This window comes from Pseudopipra pipra, chromosome 4 (assembly GCF_036250125.1).
Source record: "Pseudopipra pipra isolate bDixPip1 chromosome 4, bDixPip1.hap1, whole genome shotgun sequence".
Lineage (NCBI taxonomy): Eukaryota > Metazoa > Chordata > Aves > Passeriformes > Pipridae > Pseudopipra > Pseudopipra pipra.
Window position 1 is genome coordinate 75811630 of NC_087552.1, and position 20531 is coordinate 75832160.

General features: G+C 67.2%; 1 protein-coding gene across 4 annotated transcripts in view; it reads right to left on the reverse strand.

Annotated features, from left to right (window-relative positions):
• HSPA12B (heat shock protein family A (Hsp70) member 12B) overlaps window positions 1-14009 on the reverse strand; it is a 19973-nt gene extending 5964 nt beyond the window's left edge. For 3 of the 4 annotated variants that reach the window (XM_064653626.1, XM_064653624.1, XM_064653625.1), the window contains exons 1-10: window positions 13806-14009; window positions 10636-10692; window positions 8368-8468; window positions 6083-6207; window positions 5195-5381; window positions 4838-4942; window positions 4170-4286; window positions 2715-2883; window positions 753-839; window positions 229-333 (exon numbers count right to left, since the gene is read on the reverse strand). In XM_064653626.1, the coding sequence (XP_064509696.1) occupies window positions 229-333; window positions 753-839; window positions 2715-2883; window positions 4170-4286; window positions 4838-4942; window positions 5195-5381; window positions 6083-6207; window positions 8368-8468; window positions 10636-10678 (1039 nt within the window). In that variant the 5' untranslated portion in view covers window positions 10679-10692; window positions 13806-14009. The remainder of the gene's footprint in view (window positions 1-228; window positions 334-752; window positions 840-2714; window positions 2884-4169; window positions 4287-4837; window positions 4943-5194; window positions 5382-6082; window positions 6208-8367; window positions 8469-10635; window positions 10693-13805) is intronic. The other variant, XM_064653627.1, reaches the window with a different exon arrangement.
• Window positions 14010-20531: the final 6522 nt, after the last annotated feature.

Consider the following 20531-nt stretch of genomic DNA (forward strand, 5'->3'; position numbering starts at 1 on the left):
CCCCGTCCCCCCAATCCACCCCCTTCCCCCTGTCCCCTCCCACCCTACCCTGTCCCCCCAGTCCCCCCCGTGTCCCCCCGTCCCCCCCCGTCCCTCTGTCCCCTCCGTCCCCCCCTGCAGTTCCCCCCGTGGCCACAGGATGGTGCCCCATCCCCGGCCACGACCCCCGGCGGCGGGCGGGGGGTCCCGGGGGTGTTTTTGGGGTGGGGTTGGGGGTCCGCGGCCCACCCGAGGCTTTGTACAGCTCCTTCAGCGTCCCCTGCGGCTTCTCGATCTGGTGCACGGTCAGATCCACCGTCCCCCCGCCGCAGTCCGCCACCACGTACCTGTCACCTGCGGGGGGGGACGGCGGCCGGGTGGGGGTCCTGGTCCCCCCCCAGCCCCGGGGATGACCCCCCGGAACACCCCCCCTTGGGCTGGGAGCGGCCCCCGGGACGCGGGGCTGCGCCTCCCCCGGGAAAACGCAGCTTTAACCAAAATATGGGGGTTTGGGGTGGTTTTCCCGCCCCAAAAAACAGCCGGAGGAGTTTGGGGGGGCCGGGCTGGGCTGGTGGCAGAGGGACCCCGCCCTCCCGGCATCATCGGGGGGGTCAAGGGACACACCGGAGCCGTGTCACCCCCGTGGCAGGGGCACCCTCGGGTGCTTGGCGGGGGCTGTGACACAGAGGGGACATCCAGGCCCCCGTCCCCTCGCCCAGGGTGACCCGGGGGTCGGGCAGCACCGGGGGGGGCCCTCTGGTGTCCCCTCGTACCTGCCTGCATCTCCGACCACAGCTCCCCCACGCCCGACTCCACCAGGAACGTGCGGCTGTGCCGGGACCGCCGGAGCTGCTCCCGGGCTGCGGACAGAGCCGGGGGTCGGCAGCGGGGCCGGGAGCGCCCCGGGGATCCCCCCCCGTACCCCGGGAGAACCCCCCTTCCCGGGATCCTCCCCGTACCCCGGGAGCACCCCCCTTCCCGGGATCCCCCCCGTACCCCGGGAGCACCCCCTTTCCCGGGATCCTCCCCCGTACCCCGGGATCACCCCCCTTCCCGGGATCCTCCCCCGTCCCCTGGGAGCACCCCCTTTCCCGGGATCCTCCCCCTTCCCCGGGATCCCTGGAGGGCGCGGGGAGGGGCTGTCCCGGGAGCACCGGCGGCCGCTCCCCTCTGCCGGGACCCCGCCCGGCCCAGCTCCACCCCGGGGCTCCTCCAGCCTTCCCGGGGCTCATCCAGCCTTCCCGGGGCTCCTCCAGCCTTCCCGGGGCTCCTCCAGCCTTCCCGGGGCTCCTCCAGCCTTCCCGGGGCCCTGCCGGCATCCCGCGGGATCCCACCGTGCCCACCCGGGTGCCCCGAGCGATGCCACCCCCCGCCCCCCCAGCCCGGGCGGGGTTTCCTGCGCTGCCCCAGTCCCGGGACATCAAAGCCGCCCGGAAGGGCGAGGTGGCGTTGTCCCGGGATATTTCTGGCACGCCGGGATGGTCACGGCGCTCCAGTTCCTTACCCTCAGCCCCGGGGGCAGCACCAGAAATCTGGCGGGACCCCCAATCTCCGGCCGGGGCCAGGCTGTGGCCACGGAACATCCGGTCCCAACTGGGCAAACTGGAGCTGCCCCAGTAAAGCCCCAGCTCTGGGGAGTGAGGGGACATTCCCCGGAGGTGGCCCGGGGTGGCAGGGGGGACACACGGCCTGGGGGCTTCCCGGGAAAGCCTTCACGTGTGCCCCGGCCGTGGGGATTGGGGGAAGGGGAAAAGGGAATCTGGGGCTTCCCGGGGCTGCCAGGGAGGGGAGGTGCCCCCTGGGCACGGGGTCCTGCCCCTCCGGGCCTCGGTTCACCCCATCCCTGGGTGATGCCGTGGGAGGGAATCCCCGGGCTGGGATCTTGATGGAATTCGATAAAGTACCAGGAAAGGGAAAATGATGGGGAAAAGGAGACGGGAAAGCGGAAAAGAGGGATGGGGAAGGACTCAGACCCTGGTGAGGGGCTGAGGGGCCAGTGCTGGATCCCGGAGAGGACGGGGGGGCTCTGGGGATGGGGGTCTCTGGGGATGGGGGGGGGTCTCTGGGGATGGGGGGGAGTCTCTGGGGATGGGGGGGGTCTCTGGGGATGGGGGGGAGGGTCTCTGGGGATGGGGGTCTCTGGGGATGGGGGTCTCTGGGGATGGGGGGGGTCTCTGGGGATGGGGGGGGTCTCTGGGGATGGGGGGGTCTCTGGGAATGTGGGGGGTCTCTGGGGACTTCCCCAACCGTGGCAGCAGATGGAGCATCCAGACCTGGAATGTGGGGCTGGATCCCTGCCTGCTCCCTGCATCCCTGCCTGCTCCCTGGATGCCTGCTCCCCGGATCCCTGCCTGCTCCCCAGATCGCTGCCTGCTCCCCGGATCCCTGCCTGCTCCCTGTATCCCTGCCTGCTCCCTACATCCCTGCCTGCTCCCTACATCCCTGCCTGCTCCCTACATCCCTGCCTGCTCCCCGGATGCCTGCTCCCCGGATGCCTGCTCCCCGGATCCCTGCCTACTTCTCAGATCCCTCTGCCTGCTCCCTGCATCCCTGCCTGCTCCCCAGATCCCTGCCTACTTCTCGGATCCCTCTGCCTGCTCCCTGCATCCCTGCCTGCTCCCCAGATCCCTGCCTACTTCTCGGATCCCTCTGCCTGCTCCCTGCATCCCTGCCTGCTCCCCGGGTCCCTGCCTGCTCCCCCCTGCTCCCCCAGCCCCAGGGCCCTGCCCGCTCACCCTGCCTGAAGCTGGAGTCGATGTGTGGGGCCTCCAGGCCGTTGCTGGGGGGGCGGCAGCTGAGCTCGACGAGCTGGTGCAGCCGCAGTTTGCGGCAGTAGATGGAGGCGGCCTCGGGCTCCAGCGCGATCAGGAGCTGCTCCGGCTCCTCCGGGGACACCAGCCCGGCCTGGGGACACAGTGGGTCAGGGAAGGGGCACGGGGGGCTCCCAGGGCACGGCCCAGGGACACCAGCCCGGCCTGGGGACACAGTGGGTCAGGGCAGGGGCACAGGGGGCTCCCAGGGCACGGCCCAGGGACACCAGCCCGGCCTGGGGACACGGCGGGTCGGGGAAGGGGCACAGGGGGCTCCCACCCTGGGCACACCCAGCTCGGGAATCGGGGAATCCTGGAGCACCAACGAACCGCGCAGCAGCCGCTCCAAAGGTCACCAACCGCTCAGCTGGACAACTGCTCCAGCAACCAGCACCAACCGACCACCCAACCAAACAACCACCCAACCAAACAACCACACCAAACAACCACCCAACCCAACCAACCACTCACCCAAACAACCACACCAACCGACCACCCACCCAAACAACCACACCAAACAACCACCCAAACAACCACCCAACCAATGACCTGAGCACCAAACCAACCACCCACCCAAACAACCAACCAACCAAACACCCACCCAGCCACCAAACAACCACCCACCCAACAACCTGAGCTCCAAACCAACCACCCACCCACTCAGCCAACCACTCAACCACCCATCAAACAACCAACCACCCAACCACCCACCCACCCATCAAACAACCACCCAACCAATGACCCAACCACTCAACCAATCACCCACCCACCCACTCAACCCCTGCACCGCCCAAACAACAACCAACCAGCCCTCCAAGCACTCGACCACTGACCCAACTGTTCACCCAGCCACTCAACCACCCACCCACTGAACCACTCAACCAACCACCCAACAAACCACTCAACCACCCACCCAACGAACCAACAAACCACCCACCCAACGAACCAACAAACCACCCAACCACCCACCCAACAAACCACCCAACCACCCACCCAACAAACCACTCAACCACCCACCCACTGAACCACTCAACCACCCACCCAACAAACCACTCAACCACCCACCCACCGAACCACTCAACCACCCACCCACCAAACCACTCAACCACCCACCCAACAAACCACCCAACCACCCACCCAACAAACCACTCAACCACCCACCCACTGAACCACTCAACCACCCACCCACCAAACCACCCAACCAACCACCCAACAAACCACCCAACCAACCACCCAACAAACCACTCAACCACCCACCCAACAGATTATCCAGCCACCCAACCAGCCAACAGCTTTGGGGTTGGGTTGGGTTGAAAGGGACCTCAAATCCCACCCCTCTCCCCCCCGTGCCGCGGGCAGGGACCCCTCCCACCGTCCCACCTTGTAGGCCGCCTCCCGCATGAACTGCTTGGCCGGCTGCTTCCAGATGGCGGGCACGGTGAGCACCCAGCGGATGGCACCGCGCTCGGGCAGCGCCGGGCACTGCTCCTGCAGCTCCTGCCGGGACAAGGGGGGTGAGCCCCGGCTGGGGGGGGCTCGTGGGAATCATGGAATGGGTGGGGTTGGGAGGGACCTGAGAGCTCATCGATCCTGCCACGGGCAGGGACACCTCCCACCAGCCCAGGTGGCTCCAACCTGGCCTTGGACACTTCCAGGGATCCAGGGGCAGCCACAGCTTCTCTGCCCAACCTGGGACAGGGCCTCCCCACCCTCACAGCCTGGAATTCCTTCCCAATATCCCACCTAGCCCTGTGCTTTGTCCATGTGAAGCCATTCCCTGTGTGCTGTCCCTCCCTGCCTTGTCCCCAGTCCCTCTCCAGCTCTCCTGGAGCCCCTTTAGGCCCTGCCAGGGGCTCTCAGCTCTCCCTGGAGCCTTCTTTTCTCCAGGGGAACCCCCCCAGCTCTCCCAGCCTGGCTCCAGAATCCCGGAAAGGTTTTGGTTGGGAAGGACGTTACAGCCCACCCCGTGCCACCCCCTGCCCCGGGCAGGGACACCTCCCACTGTCCCAGGTTGCCCCCAGCCCCGTCCAGCCCGGCCCGGTGCCCACCTGCACCGCGTGCTGCTTGAAGAAGCGCAGGGCGTGGGCGAACACCTCCAGCGCCGGCATCTTCTTCCCGTTGACGGCCTCCAGCTCGGTTTTCATGGTCAGATCCTGCCGGGAAGAGCACAGGGGTCACACGAGGCGCTGGGAGGTGGCCGAGTGCACCAGGAAATCTCGGGAAGGTGCCCATTCCCCCGTGCCAGCCGGAGCAGCCGGAGCACCTTCGTGCAGCCGCATCCCCCTTCCCCGGGGGAACCACAACGTCACGCCCTGAAATGGGCTGAAAGGGGGGTTTTGCCGAGGTCACAACCCCCATCCCGGCCGGGGGGACCCCGAGGGGGTGGGGTGGGAGCAGGGACTCACGCTGGTGCTGTGGATCTTCATCTTGAACTTCTCGAAGTAGAGCCACTCGCGGGCCTCCTCGGGGTCCAGGTCGTGGTAGGTGTCGCGGGCGGTGTAGCCGAAGCTGTGGAAGGCGCCCTCCGGGGTCAGCAGCAGGCTGGTGGGGGTCTTCTGGTTGGCCACCCCCGGGTCCCCCCCTTCCCATTTCCTGCAAAGAGGAGCCGGAGCAGGTGAACCCCCAGGTCAGGGAGGTCCTGGAGGGTTTAATTTGTTTATAGGGGCGTGACCTCGAGCGCCTCAGAGGGACGGAGAAGGGAGGGAAGGGGTGGGTATTGCTCCCTCCTCCTGCTCCCTGGGAGGAATTTCGTAGAATTCCACACTGGTTTGGGTTGGGAGGGACCCTAAAGCCCACCCAGTGCCACGCCCTGCCATGGCCAGGGACACCTCCCACTAGCCCAGGCTTCTCCAAGCCCCATCCTTGGACACTCCAAGGGATGGGGCAGCCACAGCTTCTCTGGGAAATTCGTTCCCCACCCTCACAGGGAAGAATTTTGCCTCAATATCCCACCCCTCCTTTTTCCAGTGGGAAGCCATTCCCTGTGTGCTGTCCCTCCAGGCCTTGTCCCCAGTCCCTCTCCAGCTCTCCTGGAGCCCCTTTAGGCCCTTCCAGGGTCTTTCAGGTCTCTCTGGAGAATCCTCTTCTCCAGGCTGGACATTCCCAGCTCTCCCAGTCTGGCTCCAGAGCAGAGGGGCTCCAGCCCTCGGAGCATCCTCCTTCCACAGCAGCCTCTCCCCGTCGCTGCCCGGCAGCGTCGCCGACCTCCCATGGATTTCCCACCCCAGCAACCCAACTTCCACCCATCTGGGGGCCAAAGGAGCCCTTTGGCAGCGCCGGGAGCAGCCCCTCACCTCATCATGTGGATGGCCTCGGGGTCGCTGGTGAAGCTGAAGGCGTAGCCGCTCGACGTGGTGCCGAAGTCGATGGCCACGACCACGGCGAAGGAGGGGCCCTGCTGGGAACGGGCCTCGCTCCTCTGCGGGGCAGGGCCGGCGTCAGGGCCGGGCTGCAGCACCCCCCCGGGGCTGCCCGATCCCAAAAAAGGGGGGAAAACCCCGGCAAGGGGCTCGTTTGGCCGGGATGGAGCCCGCGGGCGCTGAGGTGGCTGCGCGGGTTCGGTGGTTCCCTGGTTTCCTCAACCCCCGGGAATTCCCCTCCCACCCGGGAATTCCCCCTCCCACCCAGCTCCACAGCACTGGGAAAAGGGGCTCCCGGGTCCGTGCCTGGGGTGGCTCCAAGGGGACACAGGGATCTGGGCAGCCCCTGGGAGGGAGGGGTTCCCACAGCCCGGGGGACCCGACTCCCTGCTTTTGTCGTGGTGCTGAGCCCTCCTCACCTGAGCCCTGGAATCCGAGCTGAGCTTGCCCAAAACCTTCCCTGTGCCCCATCTCACTCCAAGGAACTTTGTCCCAGCTGTCCCCAAGGGTCACCCAAACCAGAACCTTCCCTGTGCCCCATCTCACTCCAAGGGACCCTGTCCCAGCTGTCCCCAAGGGTCACCCACCCCAAAACCTTCCCTGTGCCAATCTCACTCCAAGGCAACTTGTCCCAGCCATCCCCAAGGGTCACCCCACCCAAAACCTTCCCTGCTCCCCCTCTCACTCCAAGGCACCCTGTCCCAGCTGTCCCCAAAGGTCACTTAAACCCAAACCCTTCCCTGCTCCCCATCTCATCCCAAGGAACTTTGTCCCAGCCATCCCCAACGATCCCTTAAACCCAAAACCTTCCCTGCTCCCCATCTCACTCCTTGTCCCAGCTGTCCCCAAGAGTCACTTAAACCCAAACCCTTCCCTGTGCCTCCTCTCACTCCAAGGGACCCTGTCCCAGCTGTCCCCAAGGGTCACCCAGGCAAACCCCTTCCCTGTGCCCCATCTCACTCCTTGTCCCAGCTGTCCCCAAGGGTCACCCACCCCAAAACCTTCCCTGTGCCCCATCTCACTCCAAGGAACCCTGTCCCAGCCATCCCCAAGGGTCACCCCACCCAAACCCTTCCCTGCTCCCCATCTCACTCCAAGGCACCTTGTCCCAGCTGTCCCCAAGGGTCACCCAAACCCAAACCCGGGTGTTTTGTGGGGTCCCCGCCGCTGCTCCCCCCGCTGGATTCCCCGTCCCCGCTCCGTGCCGTCCCTCCCCGCCCGGCACGTCCCGGAGGATCCGTGCGGATGCGACAGGCGCCGGATCCGTGTCAGCTCCTGCACGGCGGACACGGGAAGCTAAAAGCCCTCGTTAACATTTAATGCCCGGGATTTGCTAAGTGCAGCCCCTGGAAAAGCGGGATCGGCGGGGCCGAGGCGGCCGCCGCAGGAATGTGCAGGGAGGATCCGGCAGGAACGGGAACGTGCCCTCCCTCCCACCCCGGGCAGGAGCGGCCTGGGGGCAGCGGCTCTGCACCGACACTGATCCCGAGCTGGAAAACCCCTCCAGCCCCGAAATCCCACGGACAAGGGGCCTGGAGAGGGACCGGCCCGGCCTGTGGTACTGGGGGGTGAGGGTGGCCGGACTGGGGGGGGGAGCAGCGGCCAGGGGAGGATCGGGGGGCAAGGACAGGGACACAGACCCCGGCAGCCCCCGGGGACCCCACAGCTGCCTTACTGGGGACCCCATAATGGCCTTACTAGGGGCTCCACAATGGCCTTATTGGAAACCCCAAAACTGCCTTACTGGGGACCTCAACAGCGTTACTGGGAGTCCCACGTCCTTACTGGGGATCCCACAATTGCCTTACTGGGGCAACACAACGACCTTACTGGAGACCCCACAACGCTGTTACTGGAAACCCCACAGTGGCCACACTGGGAAGCCACAACCACCTTACCGGGAACCCCACAATGGCCCTACTGGGACCCCCAATGGCCCTACTGGGGACCCCACAATGGCCCTACTGGGACCCCACAGTGGCCCTACTGGGGACCCCCATGGCCCTACTGGAACCCCACAATGGCCCTACTGGTAACCCCACAATGGCCCTACTGGGACCCCCAATGGCCCTACAGGGGCCCCCCAATGGCCTTACTGGGACGCCCCACTGTCCCTGCTGTGCCCCCCCACTGTCCCTGCTGTGCCCCCCCCGGCCCTGCTGTGCCCCCCCCACTGTCCCTGCTGTGCCCCCCGGCCGTGCTGGTCCCCAGTGACTCACGGGTGACTGGGAGGGCGTCAGGGGGGCGATGCTGCAGCTCTCGTGGGGGGTCCCGGGCGTGCCGGGGGGGGTGGGCGTCGGGCCCCGCTCGCCGTTGGCTCCTGGGGACACAGACGGGGCACTTTGGGGTGGGAAGGGGCCCCAGACCCCCCCGGAGACCCTTCCCCAGGGTGAGGGAGGACCACGGTGGGGTCACCCCCTGGGCTGAGGGGGCACAGTCACTGTGGGGGGGGTTCCCACACCCCGTGACCCCCGTGTGAGGGTCTCATCAGCACCGGGTAATTAGCAAGGTTAGTTACTGATATTGTTAATGATTGTTGATGAGGGATCAGCTCCTGGAGAGGGCAGGGCCGGGTGAGCAGACACGGGTTCAACGTCTCCATCACCGGGGGGGTAAAACCAGCACAGGGGGGAGGAGACCCTCGGCCTCTTCCCCTGCTGGGGAAAATGATTCCGGGGTCCTGCAATCCCAGTTCATCCCCACCGACCCCGGAGACTCCCTGGGTGAGCCAGAGAGGTGGGAGGGAAACGTGAGGGTCACGGGATCGTGGAGTTGTGGGATGGTCGGAGTGGGGAGGAACCCTCACAGGTCACTTTGTTCCACCCCACCACGGGCAGGGACAGCTCCCACCATCCCACATTGCTCCATCCAACCCGGCCTTGGGCACTCCCGGGATGGGGAAGCTGCTCTGGGCAAGCAGCTGGAAGGTTTGTGTCCGGTGGGAATGGGGGAAAACTGGGAAAGAGCCACCACGAGCTGCTGAGTGTCTGTTATAAATCCACAGAGCCCCAGTTCCCGAGAGCCCCAGCCGTGTCCCAGAACATCCCAGTTTGCTGGAGACCCTGGAAGCCGCGGTGATGCCAAGATATGGGGGTTCAGCCTCTGTGGGGGGCTCAGGGGGCTCCTGCTCTCTCCAGGGATCCCTGAGGTGTTGGGCACAGGCTCCTGTTGCCTCCTCCTCTCCCTCCCCCTGGAGCCCCCCCGTCCCCTCCCCATCCCCTCCCCGTCCCCTCCCTGTCCCCTCAGTGACCCCCCGGCTGCTCCGGCAGCAGAATTCCAGCCTGGGGACCCCCCCGCACCCCAGTGCCAGGACGGGGGGAGCCCCGGGGCCACCCTGCCCACGCTCCCCGGGACACAGGGATCCAATTAACAGCCGGGACTAATCACTGCCCACGGCAGGGCCGGACAGGCTCCAGCTGGAGGGGGCGGCCGGGAAGGGGCTGCTGGAGCTGCTGGAGCGGGACCACCTTTCCCGAGGGATTGGCCGGCTCTGGATGGGGGGTGGTGGGAACGGGACACAGGGGAGGTGGAGGGACCATCCACCCCACGGGCACTTTGGGACTGCCCCTCCCGCCAGGATCCTGCCGGGATCCGACCGTGGGAGCCGGGATGAGCAACCCCCACCCACAGCCGGACTCTGGAGGGATTTGGGAACAGAGGAGGCTCCTGGGTCTTTCCTCAGGGAAGCACAAAACTCCATCTCCTTCACCGGAGGGTGTCCAGGCAAACCCACCCTCCCTCCCAGTGCCACCAGTTTGCACCAGGACGCCCCAGGGCAGCTCCTTAAATCCCTCTGGCAGCCCGGGAGCCCCGGGCTCTGCAGAGGGGGTGCTCCAGGACCCCCCAAGAGCAGCCGCCGTGGGGTTGGGGTCAGGCCGATCCCGACTTTCCGGGATCCCGTGTCCGGGAAGAGCCGAGGCAGCGGCACACCGCGGAGTCGAGGACAGGGATTGCCACGTCCCCCCCGGGATTTGGGCCGGGGGGGCTCCGCTCCCCCCCGTGACATGTCTCCCGTCCCTTACACCTGCTCCGAGAGTGCCTTTCCCTGTCTCCCGCGCCCGTGCCATGAATATTTGATCCCGGACAGACCGGGATGTCTCTCCGGTGTCTCCTCGTGCGGCAGAGCCCCGCGGGGAAGGGGCGGGGGGGGGGGGAGCGGTGACCCCCCGGGGGTCCTGGAGCCCTGAACACGAAGGACCGTTCCGGGGGGGGGAGGGCCGAGGTCCGGGGGGCTGGGGGACCCCGCAGGGCGGTAATTCCTGCCGCGGCCCCCGCGCTCCGGCGGCTCCCGGGGTTGGGATGCCGGGATCAGGTTTCCTCCCGCAGCTGGTTCTGGTTACCCCGGGGCGGGAGCGGCTCGGGGGCTGCCGAGGGGGCGGCTCGGGGGGACACCCGAGTGTGGGAGGGACCCCGAGCTCGTCTGGGGAGCCGGGGGGCCCCCCACGCCGCGCCAGCCCCGCCAGGACCCCCCTCGGGCCCATCCTTACCCATCCGCGGGCTCTGCATCCCGGGCTGCAGCAGCATCGCCATCGCCGCGCTCCCGCCTGCAAGAGAGGACGGACGGTGGGACGGGGGGCCGGGGGTCCCCTCGGCACCGGGGGGGTCCTCTCGGCACCGGGGGGGTCCGCGGCGGCCCCTCAGAGCGGGGCTGGGGGAGCACAGACGCGACGCCCCCTCAAAAACCCACCAGGGACGGGGCCAACCCTTCCCAGGACCCCAAAACCCAGGTCCCAGTGGGCTGTGGGAGGGGGGGGGGACAGTTGGCACCGGTCGGGGTGTCACCGACTGCCACGGCCACCCTGGGAGCAGGATTGTCCTCTCGTGGGGCAGGTCAGGAAGATGTGTGGGATACAGATGTGTGGGATACAGATGTGTGGGATACAGATATGTGGGATACAGATGTGTGGGATACAGATATGTGGGATACAGATATGTGGGATACAGATGTGTGGGATACAGATATGTGGGGGGATACAGATGTGTGGGACACAGATATGTGGGATACAGATGTGTGGGATACAGATATGTGGGATACAGATATGTGGGATACAGATATGTGGGATACAGATGTGTGGGATACAGATGTGTGGGATACAGATATGTGGGATACAGATGTGTGGGATACAGATGTGTGGGACACAGCTGTGCGAGATACAGATGTGTGCAAAGTGCTGCTCCAGCACATTTTTAGGCTCCAAGAGGTTATTTTTGGGGTTATTTAGGAAACATTTAGACTTGTTGTCTCGCTGGAAGCGCTGGCTGAGGAGCAGGAACGGCCAAAGGGATCCCGGCTCATCCCAGGGGCTGGGACCCAGCGCCGACCAGCTCCAAAACTGCTTCCCGGGATAATCACCCGGCTCCCGGCTCTCTGCCCGAGGCCAGGGCATCCCAGCACCTCCGGGGCTCCTCTCCAGCCGCTCTCATCCCGCTCTTATCCCCCTCGGATCTCTCTCCCATCCCGCTCTGATCCCGCTCCCATCCCGCGGGCTCGGGACAGGGCTGAGCTCATCGGGAGAGGCCTCGCCCTGAGCCAAAGTCCCCCCCGCGCTGCCCCCCCCGCCTGCTCCGGGCAGCCTCCAGCCCCCAAAAAAGCCTCAGGATGAAAGGGCCGGGTGGGGAGTTTTCCCTGGAATGCGGAGTTCGGCTCCGGGTACCCCGGGGTGGGAGCAGCGGGGGTTGAGGGGCAGAGCACAGCGGGGAACACGGGGCTGGGGGGCCTGGCAGGGCACGGGGGGGGTCCTGGCAGGGCACGGAGGGCGGTCCTGGCAGGGCACGGAGGGGGGTCCTGGTAGGGCATGCAGGGGGGTCCTGGCAGGGCATGGAGGAGGGTCCTGGCAGGGCACGGAGGGGGGTCCTGGCAGGGCACGGAGGGGGGTCCTGGCAGGGCATGGAAGAGGGTCCTGGCAGGGCACGGAGGAGGGTCCTGGCAGGGCATGGAAGAGGGTCCTGGCAGGGCACGGAGGAGGGTCCTGGTAGGGCATGGAAGAGGGTCCTGGCAGGGCACGGAGGGGGGTCCTGGCAGGGCACGGAGGGCGGTCCTGGCAGGGCACGGAGGGGGGTCCTGGTAGGGCATGCAGGGGGGTCCTGGCAGGGCACGGAGGGGGGTCCTGGCAGGGCACGGAGGGGGGTCCTGGCAGGGCATGGAAGAGGGTCCTGGCAGGGCACGGAGGGCGGTCCTGGCAGGGCACGGAGGGGGGGCCTGGCAGGGCATGCAGGGGAGTCCTGGCAGGCTGGCACTGTCACAGGGGCTTCTCCACTTAGATGGGGCTCTCCAGGATGTTGTCCCACAAGGACCCGCTCCAGGGATCGGCCCCCAGCGCTGGGATTTGGGTCCCCTCCGGCAGAAACGCTGCCTGGGGCTTGGACCCCCTCAGGGCTGGGTCGGGGGGTGACCCCAGGAGTGTCCCCCCCCCTCCATGGGGGCTGTGCAGGGATGTCCCGTGTCCCCAGCCCCGGGGCGGAGCTCCCCCGTCCCACGGACAGACGGGGCCATCAGCCCGAGCCGGGGGGACTCTCCAGCCCTCGGTGGCTCTTGGTCCTGTCCCCTGTCCCTCCGTGGCCGGGGGGGGCCCGGGGGGTCTGTCCCAAGCCTGTGCAGCCCCTCAGGCTCCAGTGGCCCAAATCCTCCACCCGGCAAAGCAGGGCTGGCCCCGGTGGGTGGGCACAGGTGGCCCCCCCTCCTCGTGCCCACACCAGCCCTGGTGTCCCCAGCGCTGGCCCCAGGCTGGCCCCGGGCAGTGACCGCGCGGGTGTCACCCCCGGGGGACACAGGGCCGAGCCCCCAGCCCTGGGGGTCCCTGCAGTGCCCCCAGGGCCAGGACCCCTGGAAGATCCCGACCCCCCCGCAGCAGCTTGTGCAGGAGCAGCAATTCGGAGGACTTTCCACCATTTCCGCCTCTGGAGGAAACGGGGAGAGGAAACAAGTTTGGGAAGGGAACAGGGCGGTGGGGCCGGGAATGACAGCGGGGCAGTGGCACCGGGGCCTTGGCACGGCTGAGCACGGCACGGGATCTCTGGGCACGGTGACCCCGCACTCGGGGTGTCCCCGCAATCGGGGTGTCCCCACAACGGGGGGTGTCCCCCGGGGCTGGGGCCCTCGGGGGGGCTGTGGGGCTCAGATCCAGGAGCCGGGGGAGGTGTCTGTCCCCACATCCCTCCTGTGCCAGGGCTGAGCTCGGCTGTGGGGCTGGGGAGCCCCCAGACCCTCCAGGCAGAGCTCTTGGGGTTCCGTGGAGTTTGGGGGATCCTTCCCCGTCCTCTCTGCACGGCTGGGACACGGGAGTCACCGGCTGTCCCTGGCACGGGCTGTCCCTGGCACGTCCCCAGCCCCTGCCCGGCGCTGGCACGTCCCGGTGCTGTCCCTGCGGTGCCCCCGAGGGTCACAGCAGTGTCCCCCAGGACAGGGGACGGGGCGCAGGGGACAGACCCCACTGGGAGCGTCCATCCCCACTGCCACCCGTGCCCACAGCCCCCATCCCCACCGCGGGCAGGCCCGGGAGTCCTGGCACCCCCCAGCACCTCTGTGCTCGCTCCCCAGTGTCCCCAAACCGGGCAGAGCCCCCAGGGGAGGCGTCACCCTCACCTCGAGCAAGGGACGAGGCCGATCCCCTGATCCCCTCGCTGCCCCCCCCCCACTCCCTCCAACCCCCCCGCTTACCGCTAAGGGAGGGGGGACACGGGCCGGGGACCCCTCGGCGCAGCCGCCGCCGTCCCGGGCCGGCTGTGCCCGCGGGGTGGTGGCTCCGGCCCCGTCCTGCCCCCGGGGTGGCCGCTCCGTCCCCGTCCTGCCCGCGGCTCCGTCCCCGCCCGGGCCCCCGCAGCCCCCCGCGCTCCCGCTTCCTCCCCCTCGCAGTCCCGGCCCAGGCAGCGCCTCAAATTGCAATTCCAGCTGCAGATGTGGGAGCGGGAGGAGGAGGAGGAGGAGGAGGAGGCAGGGCCAGCACCGCCGGGCGCGGAACCTCCGCTCCCCGCTCGGGGCACCGCGGCCATCGAGGGGGGACGGACTCCCCCCGAGGGGGGGCAGGGGGGTCCCAAACCGGCCGGGGTGCGGGGACACCCCCGGGGGGGACACCCCCAGCGCCCCCAGCACTCCGGCGCCCCTGCATTTGTCTGAATCGGCGCGTTTCTCTCCCGCTTTTGTCCCTCTCCACCCTGGGGGGGCACCGGCACAGCCCCGCGACTCCGTCCATCTGTTCGTCTGTCCGTCTGTCCTGACATCCAGCCCCAGCCCGGCTCCACAGCCCCCCCGGACCGTGCCCCCCCCAGAGGGGGTCCTGGCTTGGGCTGTGCTGGGGGATCCCGGGGGTGGGGGGCAGCCCAGGGCTCCGTTCTGCCTCTCCCACAGGTCTCTGGGGTGGGAACACACTGGCCGGGGGGGCCCCAAAACACAGGCAGAGCTCCGGGATCATTGGGATCATCCCGGTAACTGAGACACTCGGGAGCATTGGGATCATCCCGATAACTGAGACACTCGAGATCGTTGGGATCATCCCGATAACTGAGGCACTCGGGATCGTTGGGATCATCCCCATAACTGAGACACTCGGGATCGTTGGGATCATCCCGATAACTGAGGCACTCGGGATCGTTGGGATCATCCTGGTAACTGAGACACTCGGGATCATTGGGATCATCCCCATAACTGAGACACTCGGGATCTGAGAGAGCTGAGGTGGTTGGGAACACCGAGATAATTGGGATAGTTGAGATAATTGGGATCACTGAGATAGCTGAGGTTGCTGGGATCATCGAGATAATCGGGATTGTTTAAATCATTAGGATCACTGAGATAACTGGGATCGTTTGGATCGCTGGGATTGTTGGGATCATTGAGAGAGTTGGGATCATTTGGGTTTTTGAGGTCACTGTACCGGGGCTGTACTGGAGCTGTACTGGGGCTGTACTGGAGCTGTACTGGAGCTGTACTGGAGCTGTACTGGGGCTGTACTGGAGCTGTACTGGGGCTGTACCAGGGCTGTACTGGGGCTGTACTGGAGCTGTACTGGGGCTGCTGGGGGTCGAGGTGGCCGGGGGGCGACTCAGCCCCCCCAGCCCTGCCTGGCATCGCCGCCCCGGGGCCGGGGAAGGTTCTGGAGGGGGGGAGGTGGGTGTGGGGGGGTCAGGGCGGGGGCTCCGCCCGTGTTTGCGTCCCCGGCTCCCGCCAGGGATGAGGTAGCGCTTTCCGGGAATTGAGGCCCGGCCCATGGAAATGCCGCCCGGACAGGAAACCTGGGAGAGGACGGGAACGGGGCCGGCAGCGAGCTCCAGAGCCAGCGGGGCCGGCAGGGACAGGCCGGGCTGGTGTGTCCCCACCGCGGTGGCATCGCTGTCCCCGGGCCGGGACAGGCGCCGGGCAGCCCAGTTCGCCCAGTTTGCTGCTCCAAAGGCAGGCAGCTTCTCCCGGGGGCAAACTGGGCCTTCCAGAGCCGGGACCTGCAGCGTGAGGGGGGGAAAATCTTCCTCAGCACCATCTCCAGCACCAGCAGCACCAGCAGCACCATCAGCACCATCTCCCAGCCCAGCACGGAGCTGGAGGGCCGGGGTGGAAGAACTGGTGCCAACGTGGGTGGAGGGCGATGCCCCAAGCAGACCGAGGTCCTTGGTGCCCTCAGTGCCAAGGGGACCCCCCCCGGGGAGGGGCTCCCGCGTGCCCCCGGCCCGCGCTGGCACACCGGGAGCAGGGATGGATCCCACCCAGCCTGGGAAGGGCTGGATCGCTTCCTTCCCACCGCGCAGCCCGGCCGGGGGGGCCCGGCCCAGGGGAGGGGCAGGCGGGGACACGGTGCCAGCACAGAGGGGACACGGTGCCAACGCAGAGGGGACACGGTGCCAGGGCAGTGGGGACACGGTGCCAGGGCAATGGGGACACAGTGCCAGCAGTGGGGACACGGTACCAGAGCAGTGGGGACACGGTGCCAGCAGTGGGGACACGGTGCCAGCGCAGTGGGGACACGGTGCCAGTGCAGAGGGGACACGGTGCCAGCACAGAGGGGACACGGTGCCAGTGCAGAGGGGACACGGTGCCAGCACAGTGGGGACACGATGCCAGTGCAGTAGGGACACGGTGCCAGTGCAGAGGGGACACGGTACCAGCAGTGGGGACACGGTGCCAGCACAGAGGGGACACGGTGCCAGCACGGTGGGGACACGGTGCCAGTGCAGTGGGGACACGGTGCCAGCACAGTGGGGACACGGTGCCAGTGCAGTGGGGACACGGTGCCAGCACAGAGGGGACACGGTGCCAGTGCAGTGGGGACACGGTGCCAGCAGGTACCACCCAAATTCCGCATATTCCCAGCGTTGCCCACTCCCCCATCTCGCCGCTCCAGGCAGAGCTGCAGCCCGCGGGCGCTGCCCGGGTGCCCCCCGAGGTCCTGCCCTGAGCAGTGTCCCACCCCCCCGAGTGCTGCCCACCCCCGGGGGGGCTTTTTGGGATGGAAGCCCCGCTGTGGCTTCCCACGGAAGCGCCGCGGATGCCGCGGAAAGCCCCGGGCCAGCGGGGCCACCCGGGCCAGCGGGGCCACCCGCGGGCACCGGGCACGCGCCTCAGGGGCCCCCCGTGTCGGGGGGGCTCAGGGCTGGCTCTCATCGCCCCAACCCCACAGAGCCGCTCCCCAAAACCCCCCGACCCTGCCCGGGGGGCAACTGAGGGAGGCTCGGGGGGGTCCCAAAGGGGTGACACCCCCCTGTCCCCCCCCGAGGTGTGGGATTGGGCACTGGGGTTCAGGGGAGGGATGGGGGGCTGTGACACCCCCAGCTGTGACCCCCCCAGCTGTGACCTCCCAGCTGTGACCCCCCCAGATGTGACCCTCCCAGATGTGACCCCCCAGCTGTGACCCCCCCAGATGTGACCCCCCCAACTGTGACCCCCCCAGCTGTGACCCCCCAGATGTGACCCCCCAGATGTGACCCCACCCAAGTGTGACCCCCCAGGAGTGATCCCCCAACCCCCCAGCCCCAGGCTGATGATGTGAGAGGGGCGGCCCCACATGTGCTCCTGCACACACACACACACACACACACGTGTTCACACACACACACGTGTGCTCACACACACACACACACGTGTTCTCACACACACACACACGTGTTCACACACACGTGTTCTCACACACACACACGTGTTCTCACACACACACACGTGTTCTCACACACACACGTGTTCACACACACACGTGTTCACACACACACGTGTTCTCACACACACACGTGTTCTCTCTCACACACACACACGTGTTCTCACACACACACTCACGTGTTCTCACACACACACGCACACACATACACACACACGTGTTCTCACACACACACACACGTGTTCTCACACACACACACACATGTTCTCACACACACACACACACACCTGTTCTCACACATACACACGTGTTCTCACACACACACACACATGTTCTCACACACACACACACACACACGTGTTCTCACACACACACGTGTTCTCACACACGCAAACACACACACACACGCACGCTCTTGCACACACGTCTCCATCCCTTTGCACACCCCTTGCCCATCCTCTCAGACACGCCCTTGTCTGCCGCCCCCCAGAGCCGGGTCCCCCCAGAGGCGGGTCCCCCCAGAGCCGTGTCCCCCCCGTGTCCCCCCAGAGCTGTGTCCCCCCGGTGTCCCCCCCGTGTCCCCCCCGTGTCCCCCCAGAACTGTGTCCCCCCCGTGTCCCCCCAGAGCCGTGTCCCCCCAGAGCCGTGTCCCCCCCGTGTCCCCCCCGTGTCCCTGCCCCGGCCCGCTGCCCCTGCAGGAGGAGGAGGAGGGGGGGGCTGAAGGGGGGAGGCAGCAGGGAGGCGTTAGGAGGGCAGGGGGCTGCCCGGGGGTCCCGCCGGGCCCCCCGCTCTGTTCCCTGCGCTGGGGCAGCCGGAGTTCTCCAGGAAAGGGAAACAACCCCCCGAGGGGACGGAACGGGGGGCACGGGCTGGGGGGGCTGCAGCAGCTCCACCTCGGGAATGGAACGGGGGGCACGGGCTGGGGGGGCTGCAGCAGCTCTGCCTCAGGAACTCTGCGGTGTCCCCAGGGCCGGCTCTGGGGTTGTGGATGACCCCCCGTGCCCAGCTGTGCCCAGCTGTGCCCAGCTGTGCCCCGGCCTCCACTTCCACCTCCCTCCAGTGACAGTCCCCAGTCGGGTGGCCCCGGGTCCCCAAGGCCATCCCTGGGCTCTGGGCTGGGTCCCCAACACCCCATTCCTTCCCTGGCCCCCGGGAGCAGGTGGCCACAGGGCTGTGGGGATGGAGGAGCCAGGACAGCTCAGGGCTGTGGGGATGGAGGAGCCAGGACAGCTCAGGGCTGTGGGGATGGAGGAGCCAGGACAGCTCAGGGCTGTGGGGATGGAGGAGCCAGGACAGCTCAGGGCTGTGGGGATGGAGGAGCCAGGACAGCTCAGGGCTGTGGGGATGGAGGAGCCAGGACAGCTCGGGACTGGGGGCCTGCAGCCTGCAGCTGGGTTGTTTTTCACGGGGATTTTTGCCACCACCCCCCCAAAGATCTGGACGTTTAAATCCAGACAATCCCACCACACGGTCGGGATGGGGAGGGTGGGAAGGTGTCTCTCCCTGCCTGGTACCTTTGGGGTGCTGGGAATCCCTCAGGATGTCCCGGGGACCGGGGCTGGGCACCCTCAGCATCCCGGGGAGGAAAACTGAGGATTTGGAACAAAAGTGGCTCTTCCCGCCCCCCCCCCGGCATCCCAGGCACCCGCAGAGGCCTCCAGCTCCCAGAACTGATGTTTCAGGTCCTGAAAACCGTGAAAAGTGCGAAAACGGGTGAGCAAAATGCAAAACGATGTCGCAGAGCGGCCGCCGGCGGGAACACGGGCCGGGAACACGGAACGGGAACACGGAGCGGGCCGGGGGGGCCGGGCTGGAGCCGCCGCCCCCGCCCCCGATCCCGGCGCCGCTGGAAGCGAGAGCCGTGTCGGGGACATCGAGTTGACAGCGGCCGTCCCCGAGCGCTCGGAAACACGTCCTGCGCTCCCGGCTCCGCATCCTGGGCCCGGGCACGGCTGGCAGGGGGTGGGAGGGGGTGGGAGAATCCTGGAACCCCCCCCCCCGGCAGCCGAGCGTGGCCCCGACAGTTCAGCTCCGAGCGCCGGAGGGGGGTTTGAGGAGGGAAAACGTCCCCGTGTCCCTCGCAGGGACAGCCCTGGGGTGTCCCCCCGGGGTCGGGCAGTGCTGGGGTGAGGACACCCTTCAGGGAGCACCGTGGTGGGGGGAGGATGCCCTAAACATCCCCCGGGAAGCTGCTTTCCCGAAACTGCTTTCCCGAAGCTGCTTTCCCGAAGCTGCTTTCCCTGAACTCCCCCGCAAGCGCCGGGAGCTCCGAGCCGCTGCGTCCCTGCCAGCAGTTTTGGCAGGAAGGGCCTTTTCCCTGCCAGGAACCCCACACTGGGATGTTTCCATCCCCAGCTGCTGTTGTTGTTCCTCCCCGAACCTCCCGTGGGTGGGAAAAGCCGTTTCTCGCCCTGCTCTGCTCCGTCCCCCGGTGTCACCGCGCCGGGATGTCCCGGCACCCAGGGGCCCATCCCACAGATCCCGAGCAGCTCCCGGGGCTCCAGGTGGGCACTGAGGGGATGGGAAGAGTGAACACGGCCACAACCCCCGGAGGAGACGAGCTCTTGGGTCTGTGAGATGATTTTCCACCAGGAAAATGCCTTCAGCCCGTCCCAGCCTGAGCACGGCTGGGAGTGAGGGGGAATCCCGGTGGTGCCGGTGGTGCCAGGCAGCTCCAGAGACCAGGAATGGCTCCTGCCTCTGGAGAGAGCCTGGGAATGGCTCCTGCCTCTGGAGGAGTTGGGGACTGAGGGTTTGGCCCCTCGGGATCGTGGCCAGGGTGGAACAAGGGTAGCTCTGCATCCAAGTGCTCTCAGATCCTGGTGCTCGAGCATTCCATGGCCTGTGGGATGCTGGAATGGTGGGACCCCCACGTGCCAGAGCCGGGTCCATCCAGCCCCTCCCTGGGCTTGGAAGAGCCTGGTCCTGCCCGTGGGGACGGAGTGAGGCCTCAGATCCCAGAGCACAACCTTCCCAAGTCCCTTTGTCACCCAGCACGGGACCTGGGGGTGCTCAGGAGCTCCTGGAATGCTGCTGGATGTCCTCGGGAAGCTCCTGGAGCAGCCTGGATGTCCTCGGGAAGCTCCTGGAGCAGCCTGGATGTCCTCGGGAAGCTCCTGGAGCAGCCTGGCTGCCCGTGGGACGGGGCTGCTAAGCCAGGCCCTGCCCCTGCCACGGCGGCAAGGCTGGAGCATCATCCCGAGGAAGGATGGGAATGTTGTGGCTCTGGGATGGGGGACTATCACCCTCAGGAAGGATGGGAATGTTGTGGCTCCAGGGGGGAGGATGGAGCTTCATGCCAAGCCAGG